Consider the following 17,730-nt stretch of genomic DNA (forward strand, 5'->3'; position numbering starts at 1 on the left):
GATGGGCAAAGCAGCAAGTTCAACAGGAGCTGGAGAGCCAGGCAACAGGAGCATCTGGCCCTGGGGAGTACAGAGAAGTTAAGGAACTTGACTGCTCACACAGCTGCCATGGAATAGAAACAAAACTTGAAAACAGGCCATCTAACTACCCAGTGTGCAGCATGCGCCTCTATCGTGCACATATCAGTATAGACAGCCTTTGGACAAACAGACCTGTATACCTTCTCTCTACTCAGTACCTTCTCAGTGCCTCTGACAGGACAGGAAGGAAGACAGGACCTGCTGTAGCTAGAACCACCTTCCATTCTCTGGCTGTTCTTCCAGGGGACCCAGGTTTCCAGCACCCATCTGCCTGTAATTCTAGTAACAGAGGATCCAGTGCCCTCTTCTGGACTCCACAGGTACTTGGCATGCAAAACACCTATATACACAAAAATAATAAAATAATATCATGTATACAAAATAATAAAACAGAAATCATTTTCGAAAGAGTTCTGAGATAGCTCAGTTGTTAAGATGGCCTTATAAACCCTTATGCAACAAAACAAAACAAAACAAAACAAAACAGGTGTTTACTGTTCTGCTAAAGGAATATAGCAATAAGAGGATTCCTAGAGACATTCTGCTATACTCAGAGGTCAGTGCCTTGCTCAGCCATCATCAGAGAAGCGTCCACCTGCGGCAGATGGGAACAAATACAGAGACCCACAGCTGGACAATATGAGAAGAATGAGAGACCTTGGAACACTCAGTCCTCAATGAGATGTTTCCAGCAAATCCCTCCTCTCCTTAAGTGGCTTAGGGAACTCTAAAGAAGAGGGACCCTTTCTCAAAAAACAAAGTGGATGGCACCGAAAGAACAACACTAGAGCCTGACCTCTGGCCTGTACACACATCCATTGTATGTATGCGCCTGCTCACTCATGTACACGTGAACACACACACAAAACAATTTTATGGGCGGTGCTCAAAAAACCTAGACTCCTCTTCCCTTCGATGCCTAGTCCTCTTGTCACTATCATTTCCAATGCACCATCTCAGCAAGTGTCATAACCTCGCACTTCACCGACTCCTGCTTCTCAATACCATCAACACTCTCACACTACTGTCCTTGTTGTGGGGTTTGAACGGAACCAGTCGTGGGGAGAGGAGACAACTGGAGGAAGGGAGGAAAAGGAGAGCCGAGGAGAGGAAAACGGAAGTGCTGTGAAGGGACACCTCTTCCTGTTGCTCCAACCCTTCCCACAATCTCCCGACAGCATTTTCTTCTTTGTCCACCTTCTCGGGGTTGCTTTATCCCAAGGGTTCCGCGCCCTGGTTCCCCTCCCACCTCTCCCCCAGCTACCTAGCTTCCCTGGAACACCTCATCCATTACAAAGCTGCTACTACTACTTCTATAGCAACGGCACTGAAGTCAACCCCTTCCCAGAATTCCCTGAACAGTTCTAGAACTTTCTTTCCTGCTGTCTTCTAGACAACTCAGCCTGAATAGGTTAGAAGGAAGTACTGAAGCTCAGCCATGTCCTTTCTGCTACAGATTGAACATGTATCCCCTAAATTCATGTTGAAACCTCGCTGCAAATGTGATGGTTTGAGAAGGTGGGGCATTCCAGGGTAGGGTCCTTATAAATGAGATCAGCACACTTATAAAATGGGTCAAAAGGGACCTGTTCATCTGTGGCACATGCATGGATGTGTGGATGTAGACAGCGGTACCCATGAAGAAACGGGCCCTCACCAGATTGCTAATACCTGGATCTTGGGCTTCCCTGCCTCCAGAATGGTATTTTTGTTACAGCACTCAGAAAAAAGTAAAAGTCACTTCCTAAAAATATGCCTTCTCTGTTAGTGGCCCTGTCACCTAGGCCCAAATCCTAGAAGACTCGTTGACGTCACTGTCACTCTTGCTCCCACAGCATCTCAAGTATAAAAAAATTATTAACTTAATCCATGTTTATTATTCATTTAGTGATTTAAAACAAATAGCCAAACTTGTCATAGCTCCTGAGATTAAAAATGTGTGACTGCTGCCACCTGATGGTGAAACACAGATATCCCCTCGCTGGGGCGATGGCTACCGCCAAAGCACACAGTAAAAAGGCACTTAAAGGTAAGTGTGCTTTCCAGTCGCCTCAGGGCGAGACATCTCTGGAACAAAAGGCTAAATTATAAAGCTAAATTAAAAAGGGGGTGGGGGGAGCCTGGAGTCCATAGGGTTATAGGGGAATGTGTGTGTGTGTGTGTGTGTGTGTAGCAAGCAAGGAGGGTGGGTGGGTGGAGAACAGCACATCAGTTGCTTTCAAAGGACTAAGTAATGGATCAGAGTCTGAGTAATGGGAAAGAAGATGGAGCCATGCAAGGTCAGATTGTAAGTGAGCTTTCATGTGATGTGAAGGAATAGGCATGGACAGAATCCGACGTGAGAGTTACACGCAGTGGCCAATCTCCGATCAGAGCTGCTTGCTCTGATGATCTGGTGAGCAGACACAGTGGTTGACAGGAAGGGTATGGGAGAAGCCAGGTGCAAGTGAGAGAACGAAGCAGCCCCCATGTTAGAGGATGAGAAACTCCACTAGGCTGGAGGATGGAGGTGGGGAGGAAGGGCCAAAAGGGGCTAGCACTGTAGAGGAGCTGGAAGTCAGAACTTCTGAACTGGTCAGTGGGGAACACGAAGCAATGGAGGGGGCTGAAGTGGAGGGCAATGGGGGGGACAAGGAAGGAGAACAAGTTAGAAGGGCTCTGAAAAGAAGAAATTTGATGCGGGCCATATTCCTTTGAAGTGCTCTCAGATTTCACTGCCTGTCCACAGGAAACTAGCCTCCAAGATGGGCAAAGCAGAGGGGCCCAAGCAGCAAGTTCAACAGGAGCTAGAGAGCAAGGCGAGAGGAGCATCTGGCCCTGGGGAGAAATCAGCATCTCAAAGAAGGGAGCAAAAGCTGCTAAATCCACAGCTAATCATGCAATCTGTCCCTGCAGGGGTTTGTGGCTTTAGAATTGATCAAGGCATAATCCCCATCCCCGGAGCCCACAGTCACAAATATAAATTCATGAGAGGCAAGAGAATTAGTGGTGAATAATAATTGCTATAGTAAGGAGAAACCACTGTATGCACAGGGGTGGGGGTGGGGGGGTGGTAAGGACTTGTCATGCTCATGACAATCAAGAAGGTAGGTCCTAGTACTACCCTAGCTTGCAAGTGACCAAGACAAAGAGACCTCAAAGCACTAGCTCCTATGGGCCCGTAGCAACTGGCATAACTAGTCCTCCCTCTCAGAATGAGTGTGTGTGTATGTGTGTATGTGTGTGTCCCCACAGATAAATAAGGGAGGATTGCTACATGTTTATAGATGACTATGGAGTAGGAAAAGACTTCTTAACACAACCCAAAATCCAGGAACCAATGAATTAAAGGCAGATAAATGTAAATTACAAAGAAATTTTGCATGCTCAAAACCACAAAGTCGAAAGACAAATTATACACACACACAAACAGAGAGAGAGAGAGAGAGAGAGAGAGAGAGAGAGAGAAGTCTAGGCAGAGCTAGAAGGAAACTCATTATGTGCCCATAGATGACCCTGAAATCCTTATCCTTCTGCCTCCACCACCCCAAGTGCCAGGATTACAAACTTGTGCTACCACATCTGGTTTTTATGGCACTGACGATAGAAGCCAAGGCTTCATATATTGGTAGATCAAGCCCTATCAATTGAGCTATATCCACAGGCTTGAATAAAATTTTAAGCAAAAGACTTTGAGAGTTACAAAAGAAACCAATCATATTAAAATCTAATTATTGAAATATTCTTGACTAGCAAATATGAATGTCAAAGTTGAGGCACTGATAAATACGAATGTATTTTTGAGCTACCTGCAGCAACAGTAATATACGAGGAGATCAGTGATTTTACATTAAGGGAAAATACACTTGACTACTGTAGAAACTGTAGTTTGTTGTTGATATTCAATAACTGACTGAAACACCTCACTTTCCTTACAGTTAATGCGGATGATTATACTTTTCTTTTCTTTCAAGGTTGTTGGCCCCAGGCGGTTTAGATTCTCATAAGTCGTATGTGTGGAGATTAAATGAGATCAAGATTCTATAAGTCAAAGGAAAAAGGAAAAAAAAATGTGCCGCACATAGACTGTAAAAGTTGGCTTAGAAGATGCAGCTCCTATTCGGTGTATGTGTCTGTGCATGAATACAGTCTGAGCAGAGCTTTTACTCATCCACTCTGCACTCAAACCAACAACAAAAAGGAAACCCCCTGGGCTCCAGGGGCTGCTGGCTACCAAGACGCCAAAAGATGCTTGCTAGGGCAGCCTGCCAGGAGGAGTGCAGCAAGAGGGAAGGAGGGAACTCTTCCATGGAGAAGGCCATAGCTGAGGGGAGTTTAGAGAATATTGTCCAGGTCAAGGACTGACAGGGAGATGACTAGTCAGAGCAGAAGCTGCAGTGCTGCAAGCACATGCAGAGATGTGAACTGGAAGCTCCGATACACAAAGGATTTGCTTATCAGCAAGAAGTTACACAGCAAGGAAGGGACTAAAACAAATAGGGATGGAGCATAGTTACAAGCTGGGTTACACGGGGTCTTTTGGTCCACCAGCTATAAGGAGAACCACTGTAAGTTTCTAAATAGGGAAATACTTTAGAAGTAGCTTTAGAATCTAGTGGAATGGGCTGTTAAGGTGAATGGAAAACCACAGGGAGCCAACTGCCACCACTGAATAAGGTGATGACTGCCAAAGCTAGACCCCTTGGGAGTGGCTCTAGAGATAGCAGGAAGTGTTTTAAATTATTTTAATAATAGCTATTACTAGCCCCTTATTAAACCTAATTTAAGGCATTATCAAAGGAAAAAAAACCACAAGTGTATACAAGGTTTGATGCTACCTACAGGCACCCACCTGGAGAGCCTTGGACTGTATCCCCCCCACCCCCACAGATAAATACTGGAGGATTACTGTGTTTATATAGCACCACGGAGGAAGAAAGGACTTCTTAACACAACTCAAAATCCAGGAGCCAAGGAATTAAAGACACATACATTTAAATTACAAAAAAATCTGCATAAATAAGACCATAAAGTTCAAAGACAATTCTGGGGGCCATGTCTGCTAACCGGCTAACCCCTAATATCCACATGTAAAGGAGCTACTGCGACCCGATCTGAAGACAGAATAGAAACATGAGCACTGAGGAGACGCATGGAGTTCAAAGACTGGGGAAGCAGATATAATCCGCCACATCTGTAAGAAGGTTCTGGGAGTAGGGCTTAGTGGGGAAGTGCACACCGCACATTAGTCGTGGGTTCTGGCTCGAGCACGGAAAGACAGGCAGGCAGACAAGAAACATGTCTCTAAAGTGCTCGGCTGCATTCCAAGTTCACTGTACTATTTTGTTTGGTTGTGGCTTTGGTTTGGTTTGGTTTTCACCCACCAGACAGACAAAAATGCAAGAGTGGAAAAAGCATTGTCTACTAAATCTGTGTGAAAACAACCCAAATGCACATCAGCAAAAATTATGGTTCACTCTTATAACCCCATGTTACTGTGTAAAAGGAAACAGGCTCAATCCACGGTCCTGAGTGCAATTGATGGACCTGCCATTGAGTAGACATCCATTTCCTCCCAAGCGTATGGAAGATACCAGGGACGCCTCCTGACAAGTTTTGTTGGGGTCAAATGAGCTAACACTTGAAGGAATACCTGTCATTACTTATGTGATAGAGAAAGTACTGCCATTTTTATTATATTATATTCCATCATCAATATTATGGAATATTAAGCTGTCTTGAAAAAAAACAAAACAAAGGGAAAGATACTGTGTAGCCTAGCAGAAACGAGTCTCTAAGCTAAAACACAGCAACAGCTCCAAAGGCAACCGCAGACATGCTGGTTTTGAGTGTTTGGCGTAAGGAGTAAAGTCAATTTTTTGATCATTTCCTTGTATAGTTATCCCTTGATATCCAAAGGGCTTGGTTCCAGGAATCCACATCAATACCCAAATAAGCAGTGCTCAAGACGATTACACAAAACGGAACAGTGTTTGCATATAGCATACACAAACCTTCCACATAATTTAAATCATCTCCAGATAATTTACAATACCCAATACTATATAAACATTATACTAAACATTGTTCTACTATATTGCTTAGGGAACAATAATGAGAAAAAAGTCTGTACATGTTCAGTGCAGACAATTTTTGAAAAAAAAAAAAAAACTTTCAAATAACGTTTGACTGAACCCAGAGATGGAGAAAGCAACAGAAACCTGCGAGTCGGTGAGATGGGTCAGTGGGTGAAGGCCCACCGAGGACATGAGGTTGGTCCTCATATGGTAGAAGTTAAGAACCATATCCAGCAAGTTGTCCTCTGACCTCCACATGCATGTTATAACACACATGCATGCACATAACGAAACACTACAACAGAACCCATGGACATAGAAGGACAACTTAGGAAAGGAACAGAGGAAGGCTAGCCAAAACCCAAAGTGGCGGCTACCTCTAATACTGAGGGTAGGGGTGGAGTGCAGGGGTAGAAAGGAGGCTTTTAATATCAGGGGCTTTTTAAAAATGTATTGTATCTATTAAATTAAGGTTTGTAAATTATATAAAGGAGCTTGAAGCAGGAACATAATTAACGTGTAAAATAAGCCAGCCTTATCTCGAAACTTTTCACTGTCTCTTCCCATGTTGAATAAACAACAATACTAATAATGGTTCACAAAGCCTTTTATTCCCGACCTCACCTGCCACTTGGCTTGGGTCCAGTGTCACACGGTCCCAATGCTATTGAATATGACATTCTGTCCAGCCACAAGGGTTCATGGCCCCTAAAGCTCTGTGTGTCTGGTAGATTCCCACTTATCCTTCCAATCTCCATTTAAGCGTTACCTTCCCAGAGGGGATCTCTCTTCTCTCTCTCTCTCTCTCTCTCTCTCTCTCTCTCTCTCTCTCTCTCTCTCTCTCTCTCTCTCTCCCCCTGTGTGTGTGTGTGCCTCTGTCTCTCTCTCTCTCCTCCCTCCATCCATCCCTCCCTCAAGCCCCCAGGCTAGGTCAGCTTGTTTTGTCCCATGGTCTCACAAGCGTGAGCTCCCTTCCTTCCTATAACTGATTCTTTTCTCCCAGGGCACAGGCTCACAAAAGCCGAGTGGGAAGCAGCACGGTCTGAAGTTCGCTCATTAGCGCCCCCTAGTGGCCAGTACTAGAGTGTCTGAAAGAAAGCACTAAATACAGAGTAGATGGATGGGGAGGTGGAATCCTGGGAGCAGGAATCTTTCTCGATTCTACCTAGAGTGACTTTGTGATGTCACTGGGTACGATATGAAAGACAGTACACTGGGGAGGTAGATGAAAAGGTACCATCACGCTGAAGCAGGCATGCTGGGGATAGTCAGGTAGAGCTTTCTAAAACCTATGCCTCATGACTCGCTGGCTGGCGTGATGGCTCAGCAGGTGAAAAGCTTCCCCCACAGGCAGGCCTTGAAGCCTGAGCTCAAAGCCTGGAACCCGCATAAAGGTGGAAGGGGAGAACCATTCCCAAAAGTTACTTTCTTGCCTCCGTATGCAAATCAGGGCTGTGGATGGTGGCAGCAGCTGGCCTCACACCAACGGCCAGTTCAGCTATGAAAATATACCAAATGGTTTCTTCGAGGGAGAATGTGCCTAGAACAGACAGACCTCTCGGAAAAAAGACATCCAGAGGACTACAGAAAGGGGTCTTGCGAAGGACGCTGTGAAAGCATATTCAGTGAGGAGACCAGGCAGAGGAAAGGCAGACGTGAGAAGGCTAAATCCAGAACGTCTCAAAGGGCACCCACTATCTCCACTGCTAGAGGTAGAGAAAGGCTGATTATGATGTTTGGTCAGATCGATGCAGTTGGTGATCTTTGGCAGTGACATTTCTGTGAAGACCCTGGCAAAAGAGCAGATGTCGGATTGCACTAATTGTAAGCAAAGATACTCAACAGAGCAGACTCAGACAAAACAGACTCCTGTTTTCTGCAAGTGCACAATGTTCATAAGGTGATTTCTGGTTGTAAATAATTTTAATAGTGCTATACAGACATAGATATAGATTGCAAGTGTCTAAAAATAGCCAGGAAATCAAAGCTATATGCTTTATCGAACATTATAAAGGTTGCCTTAAGAATAGTCATATTTTGTGGTTTATATAAATAAAATTCAATAGATTGGGAGACATATATCACATTCAGAATAATAGATGTTCACATGAAGAAGACAAAAAAAAAAAAAAACCCTCATCATACCAAAAGAGAGAAGTTTTGGAAATCTAGTTTAAGCTATACATGCTTAGCCTTTTGACACTGTGGCTTCTACAAAATTCATGCTGGAGAACCAAGTCACAAAAGACAATTACAAATAAGACTCATAATATTTTAACTATGTTTATGATTCTGTGCTGAGCTTGGACTGGACGAGTCTAAAAGTTTTTAGATGTTTGAGAAGAACAAAGAAGCACAGAGAGAGCTGAGCAGGACTTAAGTGTTTGACAAACTGCTGGAGGGAGGGGAGGGGAGGGGAGGGGAGGGGAGGGGAGGGGAGGGGAGGGGAGGGGAGGGGAGGGGAGGGGAGGGGAGGGGAGGGGAGGGGAGGGGAGGGGAGGGGAGGGGAGGGGAGGGGAGGGGAGGGGAGGGGAGGGGAGGGGAGGGGAGGGGAGGGGAGGGGAGGGGAGGGGAGGGGAGGGGAGGGGAGGGGAGGGGAGGGGAGGGGAGGGGAGGGGAGGGGAGGGGAGGGGAGGGGAGGGGAGGGGAGGGGAGGGGAGGGGAGGGGAGGGGAGGGGAGGGGAGGGGAGGGGAGGGGAGGGGAGGGGAGGGGAGGGGAGGGGAGGGGAGGGGAGGGGAGGGGAGGGGAGGGGAGGGGAGGGGAGGGGAGGGGAGGGGAGGGGAGGGGAGGGGAGGGGAGGGGAGGGGAGGGGAGGGGAGGGGAGGGGAGGGGAGGGGAGGGGAGGGGAGGGGAGGGGAGGGGAGGGGAGGGGAGGGGAGGGGAGGGGAGGGGAGGGGAGGGGAGGGGAGGGGAGGGGAGGGGAGGGGAGGGGAGGGGAGGGGAGGGGAGGGGAGGGGAGGGGAGGGGAGGGGAGGGGAGGGGAGGGGAGGGGAGGGGAGGGGAGGGGAGAAGGGAGGAAACACTGTTGCCAGGCAGTGGTAACTCATGCCTTTAATTCCAGGAAGCAGGTGAATTTCTGAGTTAGAAGCCAATTCCATCTACAGAGAGAGTTCCAGGACAGTCATGGCTACCTAGAGAAACCCTGTCCCAAAATACCAAAACAAAACCCCGAACAAACAAAACTCAAAAACCAGACAAATAAACTCTGACCTGATAAAATGAGGCGGTTCTCCAGTGGTGTGGAGGGTAGGAAAGATGTGACAGAAGAAGCATGTGACTCTGCGTGAATAAAGAGGGGAAGGAAATGGAGAGCAGCATTAAGGGAATCCCTGTATGTTGACTTCTGGCTTTGCAGTCATGGGGACAGGCAGAATTTTGAGCATACAAAGAATAGGAAGGTTGAATATAGTGGGCAGGACTCTTGAAGAAGGTGGGGAAAGTTTGTACCTCAGCATTACTTGAGGCAATGTGCGGAGGATTTAAACAAAGACAGAAAGTGGTGCTGTAATAGCTATGCCTCAATGGCCTTCGTCAGAACCACTTGATTTTCTTCACTGGGCTAAGGCTGGGTACACTACAAAGGAACTGGAAAGTGCTCCTGTTAGAGGGGATAGGGGGATATGTCATTCTCGGGAGCTGGTGAAAGGAATATTCCAGGGCTGGAGAGATGGCTCAGTGGTTAAGAGCACTGACTACTATTCCAAAGGTCCTGAGTTCAATTCCTAGCAACCACATGATGCCTCACAACCATCTGTAACGAGGTATGATGCCCTCTTCTGGAGTGTCTGAAGACAGTTACAGTGTACTTATTTATAATAAATAAATAAATCTTAAAAAAAAACAAGCATGAATAGAGCATTGAACAGCATTGTTTTAAAAAAAAAAGAAAGGAAAATTCTGACTGGTCGTGGTGGTACAAGCTAACTGGGAAGAGAAGAAGTTGAAAAGAATGACGTCACAGTCCAAAGAAATGGATGAAGCAGTTTATTATTTCAGAGAAAAACAAGGCCCAGGAGCTAAAAAGAAGGATGCTTGGAAATGAGAATAAGAAGGACAAATGCCACATTTTTCTCTCACTGAGGAAGCTAGGGGTGGGAGAAGACAGGAAACTAAACCTGAAGTACAAGGGATGCAGAAGAGGTGGGGAAGTGGAAGAGGAGAGGGGTCATCAAAGGTGGTAGAAGGGGCAAGTATAGTCAGAGCCCATTACATGCATATACATATACATACACATACACATACACATACACACATACACATACACATATACATATACACATATACGTGTCTGTGTAAATGCTGTACTGAGATACCCCACTTTGCACAAATGCACCAATAAAAAATTATTGTAACCACGCTGACAACTAAGTGAAACACAAACTCCCTTTCACTGAACTACATAAATGACCAATAAAAAAGGAGGAGGAGGACAATGACAAGGACAACGACGACGAGGACAACGACAATGATGTTTGGAAGCTAGAGCAATCAACAGGCCCAAACCTTGAGAAGGTAGGGATGCAACTAACATATTCTTCAATAAAAGTTTTCTCGGAATGCTGCCTGACTCTGCAAGAGAAATACTGAGAACCACAGGCCACACACTTCCGAGAATGTGAGGGAACTGAACAACAACAACAACAAATCAGGCGACAGTAGTGGTCAAAAGTAGAGGAGAGATGGGCAGGGAAGACAGCTCAGTTGACAGACTGCTGCCTAGTAAAGACAAGATCCTGAATTTGGTCCTGATGCTACAGAAGCCAGGCATGGTGATCTGCATAGGCGCCTCCCAGTCCACATTCAGAAGGTGGAGGTCGGAGAACCAGAAGCATGAAGGGAGGGGGAGGGGTGGAGAACCTGAAAAAAGAGAAAGCACATTTCCCCTGAAGTGGAGATGAAACAATTAACTAGAGAGGACAGTAGAGTTGCCAGGCAACACACAGGGCAGGGACCACAGCACAGCCTTGGGGAAAACATAGGAGTCTTGGTTCTGCTAAGAGCTGCTGGCCAGGTGGTTTGATGAGCACCATTCAATCTCTCTACATCGTTTATTCTTCAATCTTTCTGCAGCGTATGCAATATCGTAGCCCACCCTATGTGCATATACGATTGCAGGGTGCAAGATACAATGAAGAAAAACACACAAACATTAACAACAAGAACAGAGACATAAACAAAGACAAGAACAACAACAACAGCAAAACAAACCAAAAAAACTAAAGGGAAATTTAATTCAGGAAACTAAAGGCAATGTGTTTGGAGGAAAGGAAGTGCCAGGCAGGAAATGAACTTTGTGGACAAGAATGGCCATGTGGCCTGGGATGGTTGGTGGAAATGAGGAAGGAATGGGATTCCTACTTAATATTAGACAGCCCAGCTCCAGGAACACGGACTTTGTGTTCCTGCCAAACAGCACTCCTGAACCCTAGAGATTGGTACAGAATAACAATCTTATCTTGAGTTAAAACCACCATGCATTTCTTTCAGGAAATGTCTCAGAGTCTTAAGAATAGGAACCTGAAACTGTTTTCTTGGGTTACAAGGGACTTAGCATCTCATCTCTCCAGATTCCTGCCTCCTCCTGAAGGGATAGAGCCCAGGGCCAAGGTCCCAAAGCAACTCTAGCTTTACTTTGGAAGAGATACAGTGTTTTCTCTTCATGCTCACAATTCCCACATGAACAGTAGATGGCAGCCAAGAGTTAGAAAAAAACCAGACAGGCCCAGGGAAACAGCTCTACAGCATCAGGACTGAAGGTAAAGGGCCTTCTAGTTCTATAGGTTGGTTAGGTGCTTTAACCTGGGACCTGGAGTGAAAGGGACGTCATTCTTCGAGTCCTGTCAGCTAGATCCTCACCCCACGCTCATGTGACAATGCGGGATTAGCATTAAAAGAACATGCCACCCTTTCTAATGGTCCTATTTTGCATCTCATGAGTTAGGGACCTTGGATAATAGCATCATTTCCTCTAGGGATATACAATTATCTTCCTGGAAATGGTGCAGGAATGTACAGTTGACCTTTGGAGATGGCATTGTTTCCACACTCTGTCCACTCTGTGGCACTTACTATGCTGTGCTGCGATGCGATGCTCTGGCTTCCCCAGTTCCCCATTCACAACTAGGAATGCCTGACACATAGGAGGCATTCAATGAGTCCACACTGAATAAATTGTTGAAGTGAAGCAGGAAAGAAAGGACACACGGGACGGGATTTCTAGGCTGCTGTGGTAAAGACAAAAACATCTGGCCCTCTGGACAGTATTGTACGTGGGAGAAAGTCTTAGTCAGGGAAGGGAGTTTGGCTAGCCTTTGAATTCTAGCTTTGTTCTTTAGAGCAATGGACGGAGTATCTAATGTACTTGGCCTTAAATTTCTTGTCCATAGAAGGATCCATGAATAGAAGACTATTTAACAGTGTACATAAACAAAATATGCATAGTACACATATTCTGCACAGAAGAAGCACTTACCAAAAAGGTTGTTACTATTGTTTACTGTGATTTTGATTACCGTTGCTGGAGCTACAGCTTCTCCTCAAGTGGAAGTGAAGGAATCTTTAAAACTAGGAAGAGGGGGCTGGCGAGATGGCTCAATGGATAAGAGCACTGAATGCTCTTCCAGATGTCCTAAGTTCAAATCCCAGCAACCACATGGTGGCTCACAATGATCTGTAATAGAATCCAATGCCCTCTTCTGGTATGTCTGAAGACAGCGACAGTGTACTTATAATAATAAATAAATCTTTGGGCTGGAGTGAGCAGGGACGGAGTGAGCGGTGTTGACCAGAGCGAGCAGAGGTCCAAACAGCTCACAGCCAGCTGCACAGCTACAGGGTACTCATATACATAAACTAAATAAATAAATCATTTTTAAAAAACTAGGAAGAGAGTAGCCATGTAGACTCAGAATCCAAATTCCTCAGCTCACCTGCCTCCAAGAACACAGAAACTGACCCAACAGAAGACTGCAGAAAATCACCCCTATTTAGGCTGTCTTCCCCTCAACTCCCCCACTCCCACCCCAGAAGGAAGAAGGTACAAAATCATTTCAATAACAAGCATGTGGATTTGCCCACACTTCCAAGGACCCATCTCAGAAGAAAGGACCAATAAGATAGCTATCTATGGGGCTGGGGGAGGGCCTGGTTCCATTCGGAATGCATGTTATCCTTAGGTTTGACTATTACTAATTAGACCACTGCCCATGCCACCAGGGCCAGAGCTGGGAAAAGGCAAGAGTCTCCTGGACGTAGGACTGTCAGACGTCTCTGGAAGCTCAGTAAGGAAAAGAAGACTTTTCCTTAGCAGCATGAGACCCCTAGTGGTAGGTTAAAGCAGCCTCAAGGAATAGTCAAGTTTGGAAAAACTGGTCTGACAGGACCAGTTAAATACTGCAAGGGGACGACAGCTGTCACGTGAGCCCAAGGTAAGTGTTTAAAGTGACAGAAATGGAACTCGGCTGCCTGAAATGCAGGAGGAAAGGGTTTGTCTCCCAGAAAATCCCAGCAACCTGGACAGACAGGCTCTGCAGAGAAGAAAAGCCTCCACTTCTGGAGGCTTTCGGGATACAAGAGAATGCACAGGAACAGCAGCCTTCAGTCTCCAGCAGAGAGCAGCAGAGCTTCAGCTCCCTTTGCAGCCTGCCTCTGCCAGGTCAGTGCTACCTCCTTCTTAGCGACAGGGACGGACATACTCATTTCTTATATGGAGGACGATGCTTTCATCTGCCTCTCTTCAATTCCATGATCTCCTATTCTGTGCCCTTCTCACCCTTTCCGGAGCTTCTCTGGTTCTGAGACCACAGCCATAAAAAGCAAGAATGCAAAGTGTCTCTCCGGAGAAGATGGAGCGCTTCCTGCTTTCCTACTCTGAAGTACACCCTGACCCAGGAGGAGGCGGAAGCAATAAGAACAGCACAGTGTTCCGGCTGCTGTGCAAACCCTAGGACACCACCAACCAAGAACCGGAAACCCAAAACCTGGGTCTTAAGACAGGCAGTCAGTGATACCATGCTCGCTTACAAAGGGGTGGTTCTTTGCTGGTTACACTCATGCCCACTTCCCCAGTGCCTGGAGACTGACATTAAGCATGCTGTAGCTACTCAGCCAAGCACCACCTTAAGATTCTGGCAGGCACCCAAGAGGGGGTGACTCCTCCAGAGAAAGACAGACAGACAGACAGACAGAGGGAGAAAGAGAGAGACTGAGTGAGTGTGGGGATGCCAGAGGCATCTGGTTTACTGGCCTTACCTCCTTTCCAAAGCAGGTAGATAGGGACCACGTAGAGCATAGCATGCTGGATGTAGTAAATCTCTAGTTCAAAGGGGAGCTGTGGGGATAAGAGGAGACAGGCATTTCAGAGCAATGGTCTCGTTAGACTCAGTTCAGAACCCAGCCCCCCTTAGCCTGTAGGAGCCACAAGGTGGGGTAACTCCATCACTTCATCCAGTCACCTCCCTTCACAATTCAAGGAAAAAAATAACAACATGAACATACTTTCTCATCTCAACTGACACCTCTCGAGCTGTAATTTACAGAGACAGTCCATGGAAAGCACTCGGCTGGTAAAAGCGTATTAAAATTGAATGGATGTTGCAAACAGCTGTGTACTCAAGAGGTTCACCAGGCAAACCATTAGTGAACGATGGACTTCAGTGATTTCTGCAGAGAGGGAAGCTACCCTAACACGGCTGCTATGGAACTTTCTCAAGTGTTTCTTTCAGAAAAAAAAAATTAAATCATTAATAAATAATAACACTCTGCAAAATACATTCGAAGAAGCAATGGTACAGTTCCACTCCTAGACAGCAAATGGCAGAGAATTTCAAATGGACTCCTCGTCTGACAAGAACACTCAAAGGAGGATGCAGTAAACTCATCTTCCCTGTGAGGAAAAAAAAAAAAAAGAGAGAGAGAGAGAATCCTAGGTCTGGTCAAGTCCAGATTGCTCCAAGAACAGAGGTTTCCCACGGGATACTTGGATGTCAGTGGAGGGTTTACCCTACTTTAGAGTAATTAATAGAAAGCCAGGCCAATTCTGATATGTTTTACCAAAAAGTTCTTCCTTGCCCTCCCAACATCCAGCATCTTCCTCAAAACAGAGGTGCTTAGAGGATGGGAAAGAATATGATAAAGATACGCTGAATGAAGTCCTCAAAGAATTACTTTTTTAAAAGACCAAAACAAAACAAAAAGACAAACCTCAGTGCCAGACTAACTGACTCTGGAAGAAAAAACAAAGAATTTTGCTAGGGTTCCCCTAGCATACTAGGGAGGGACAGGGCAGGTAGGTAGGTAGGTATGTAGGTAGGTAGGTAGGTACACACAGACTCCAAGGCAAGCCCGGGCATCAAGACTCCAGGAAAGATGCCCGGTGCTTCCTTGCTCGGTTCGGCTGAAGCACAGAATCAAGACTGTGTGCTAATGAGAGCAAACAGTTATGGGTACCCAAAGCCCAGGAACCCAAGGCCACCTTGTGCCAAGAGCTGAAACCAAGAGCTGGCAGTGCTCCCAGAATGGTAGCTGGGCCAACTGTGGACCCTGAACACAGACAATGGCGCTGGCTCTTGACTACAGAATTCTACAACTAATGGAAAATTTCCCAGGGGACAAGATGATACACAGCTACTACTTGATGTTCACACAGGGATGTCTAAAGCCAGAAAAAAGATAAGGCTCCAAGTACTCTTTAGAATATGCTACAGCTGGTTCTGCCATCTGCCACATGGCATCACTAGCAGAAGGCTGGTATGGTGGCCCAAGAGGATCCAACGTGAACCTAATTGATCCCTGATGTTTAGAGATGACGACAGGGGTTTTAACTAGGGTATTGTTTTATGCTTTTCAATATTTTTATACCAGGATTTATGAAATCTATCACCTGTGACAAATGACAAACCCAAGGCACAGAGGCAAAAAAAAATTTTTTTAACTTAATTATTTCAATGAGGTCAACCCACACAAGACACTGTTCCCACCTGTTTCCTTCCTGTGAGGGTTGCCTTGCTTCAAGAGTTGCCAATGATGAAATGCCACAAAGACAGCTGAACTCAGGACAGATGCCAAATTACAAGGGTTAGGTAGGGTAAAAGACATAAAGGTGAAAGTGTGGGAGAATAAGGAGAGAAAGGGAAAAGAGAACTGAGAGCTATAAGGCCATATTAGTAGCAGGAAGAAGGGAAAACACACACACACACACAGTAACAACAACAACAAAAAAAGAGAGCCAAAAAGGCGGCTGAAAATCCAGCACTTATCACTAACAGTAAATTATACTTACTAAGCCCGTCTATTAAGCACTAAGTGATGTATTAAATAAACTCTTTTGCATTAGTATAACATTTAATTAGTGCAAATTTCCCATGAAGTAGTTAGATGTGGGGAAATGGTTAGACACATTTGACAGATAATAAAAACTTAATGGCTCTTTTTCAGCCACAAGAATCCTGGGGCTGCAGCCACGATCTTCTTAAAAAGATACAACTCAAAGTCAAGAGCAATAAAACAAGGTTTTGAGCCAAACATATTGTTAACTTTTTTTTTTCTCACTTCCAAGTCAAGATGATTTTTAACATGAAAGGGAAAATTATCTGGTCCTTTGAAGCTGGACTGGACAAAACATTAGAAACATAGACTCTGTCCATAGCAAGGTCCACAACCTGCTTCCTCCCATCTCATAAACCTGATGGCCACACCATCATGTTCTGCTGTGCAGGCCTAGTCTACTGCATCCCCCAGTCTTGTTTACTACAGTCGCCAAAAGACAGCCAAGATACCCAGGTAGCCTGAAGCCCAACTTTCCTAAGTTTCTGCCTATTCCTCTCATCTGTCTCATTTCTCATCCCTTCCCAATTTTTGAAATCCCCCTCTATTCTGTGGGTCTCCCTGTCCATCGCTAGTGCAATCTCTCATATCACAAACTCTTCCCTGGATAATCCAATCCCTTCTTGTTTTAAGAAATACATCAGTAGCTCCAAGAAGATGCTGTTGTCCTCACAACCCTCTCAAATGATGGTGAACCCTCCTGCCTTATTTATTCAGTGTTCCTCACCTAGAAGAGCTACAGGAATGAGGGTCTAGCCTGCAAGAGAGTTGGAGTGGAAATAAGGCAAGTGATCAACATGAGCACACATGTTGGTTGAAATTCTAAAATGCACAGGACTCATAACACTTTCTTCAAGAACTCCAAAATAACACCAGATGCCCTACACCTTCCAGAAACTGTTCTCTTTCAAGAAGTTCAAATAGATAGAGGGACGAAAGCTTTAACTAAGAGGCAGTGGCAATATAAGAGACATAATTGTTAACGTTGGGAAAGCCTAAATATATTTATAGATTCAAAGTGGACTGAGAGAAGAGGAAACAGCAAGAGGGGCAAAAGGCACTAGACATAGAGAACAGGAAGCAGGCAGGAGGGCAAAGGGTCCAAAGCACAGAGCAAAGCGCTAGCCTCAGGCTACCAGGAGATAAGGAAAGCCAGACAGGGATAAGAATAACTGCTTGCAGGTGGGCTACATGTTGTGTGCTGGAGGAACTCATTCCAGCCTTCAGGAGCTTGGCGTTACTAAGAGAGTTGTGTGTAGGGCTGGCAAG

The 17,730-nt window shown here is 45.6% G+C and overlaps 1 protein-coding gene across 3 annotated transcripts in view; it reads right to left on the reverse strand.

Moving 5' to 3' along the window:
- Tmem164 (transmembrane protein 164) overlaps positions 1 to 17,730 on the reverse strand; it is a 149,083-nt gene that overhangs the window by 17,544 nt on the left and 113,809 nt on the right. For all 3 annotated transcript variants that reach the window (XM_029472998.2, XM_021153532.3, XM_021153531.3), the window contains one exon: positions 14,389 to 14,467. In XM_029472998.2, the coding sequence (XP_029328858.1) occupies positions 14,389 to 14,467 (79 nt within the window). The remainder of the gene's footprint in view (positions 1 to 14,388; positions 14,468 to 17,730) is intronic.

Source organism: Mus caroli, unplaced genomic scaffold (genome assembly GCF_978045245.1).
Source record: "Mus caroli unplaced genomic scaffold, Mus_caroli_1 scaffold_5, whole genome shotgun sequence".
Lineage (NCBI taxonomy): Eukaryota > Metazoa > Chordata > Mammalia > Rodentia > Muridae > Mus > Mus caroli.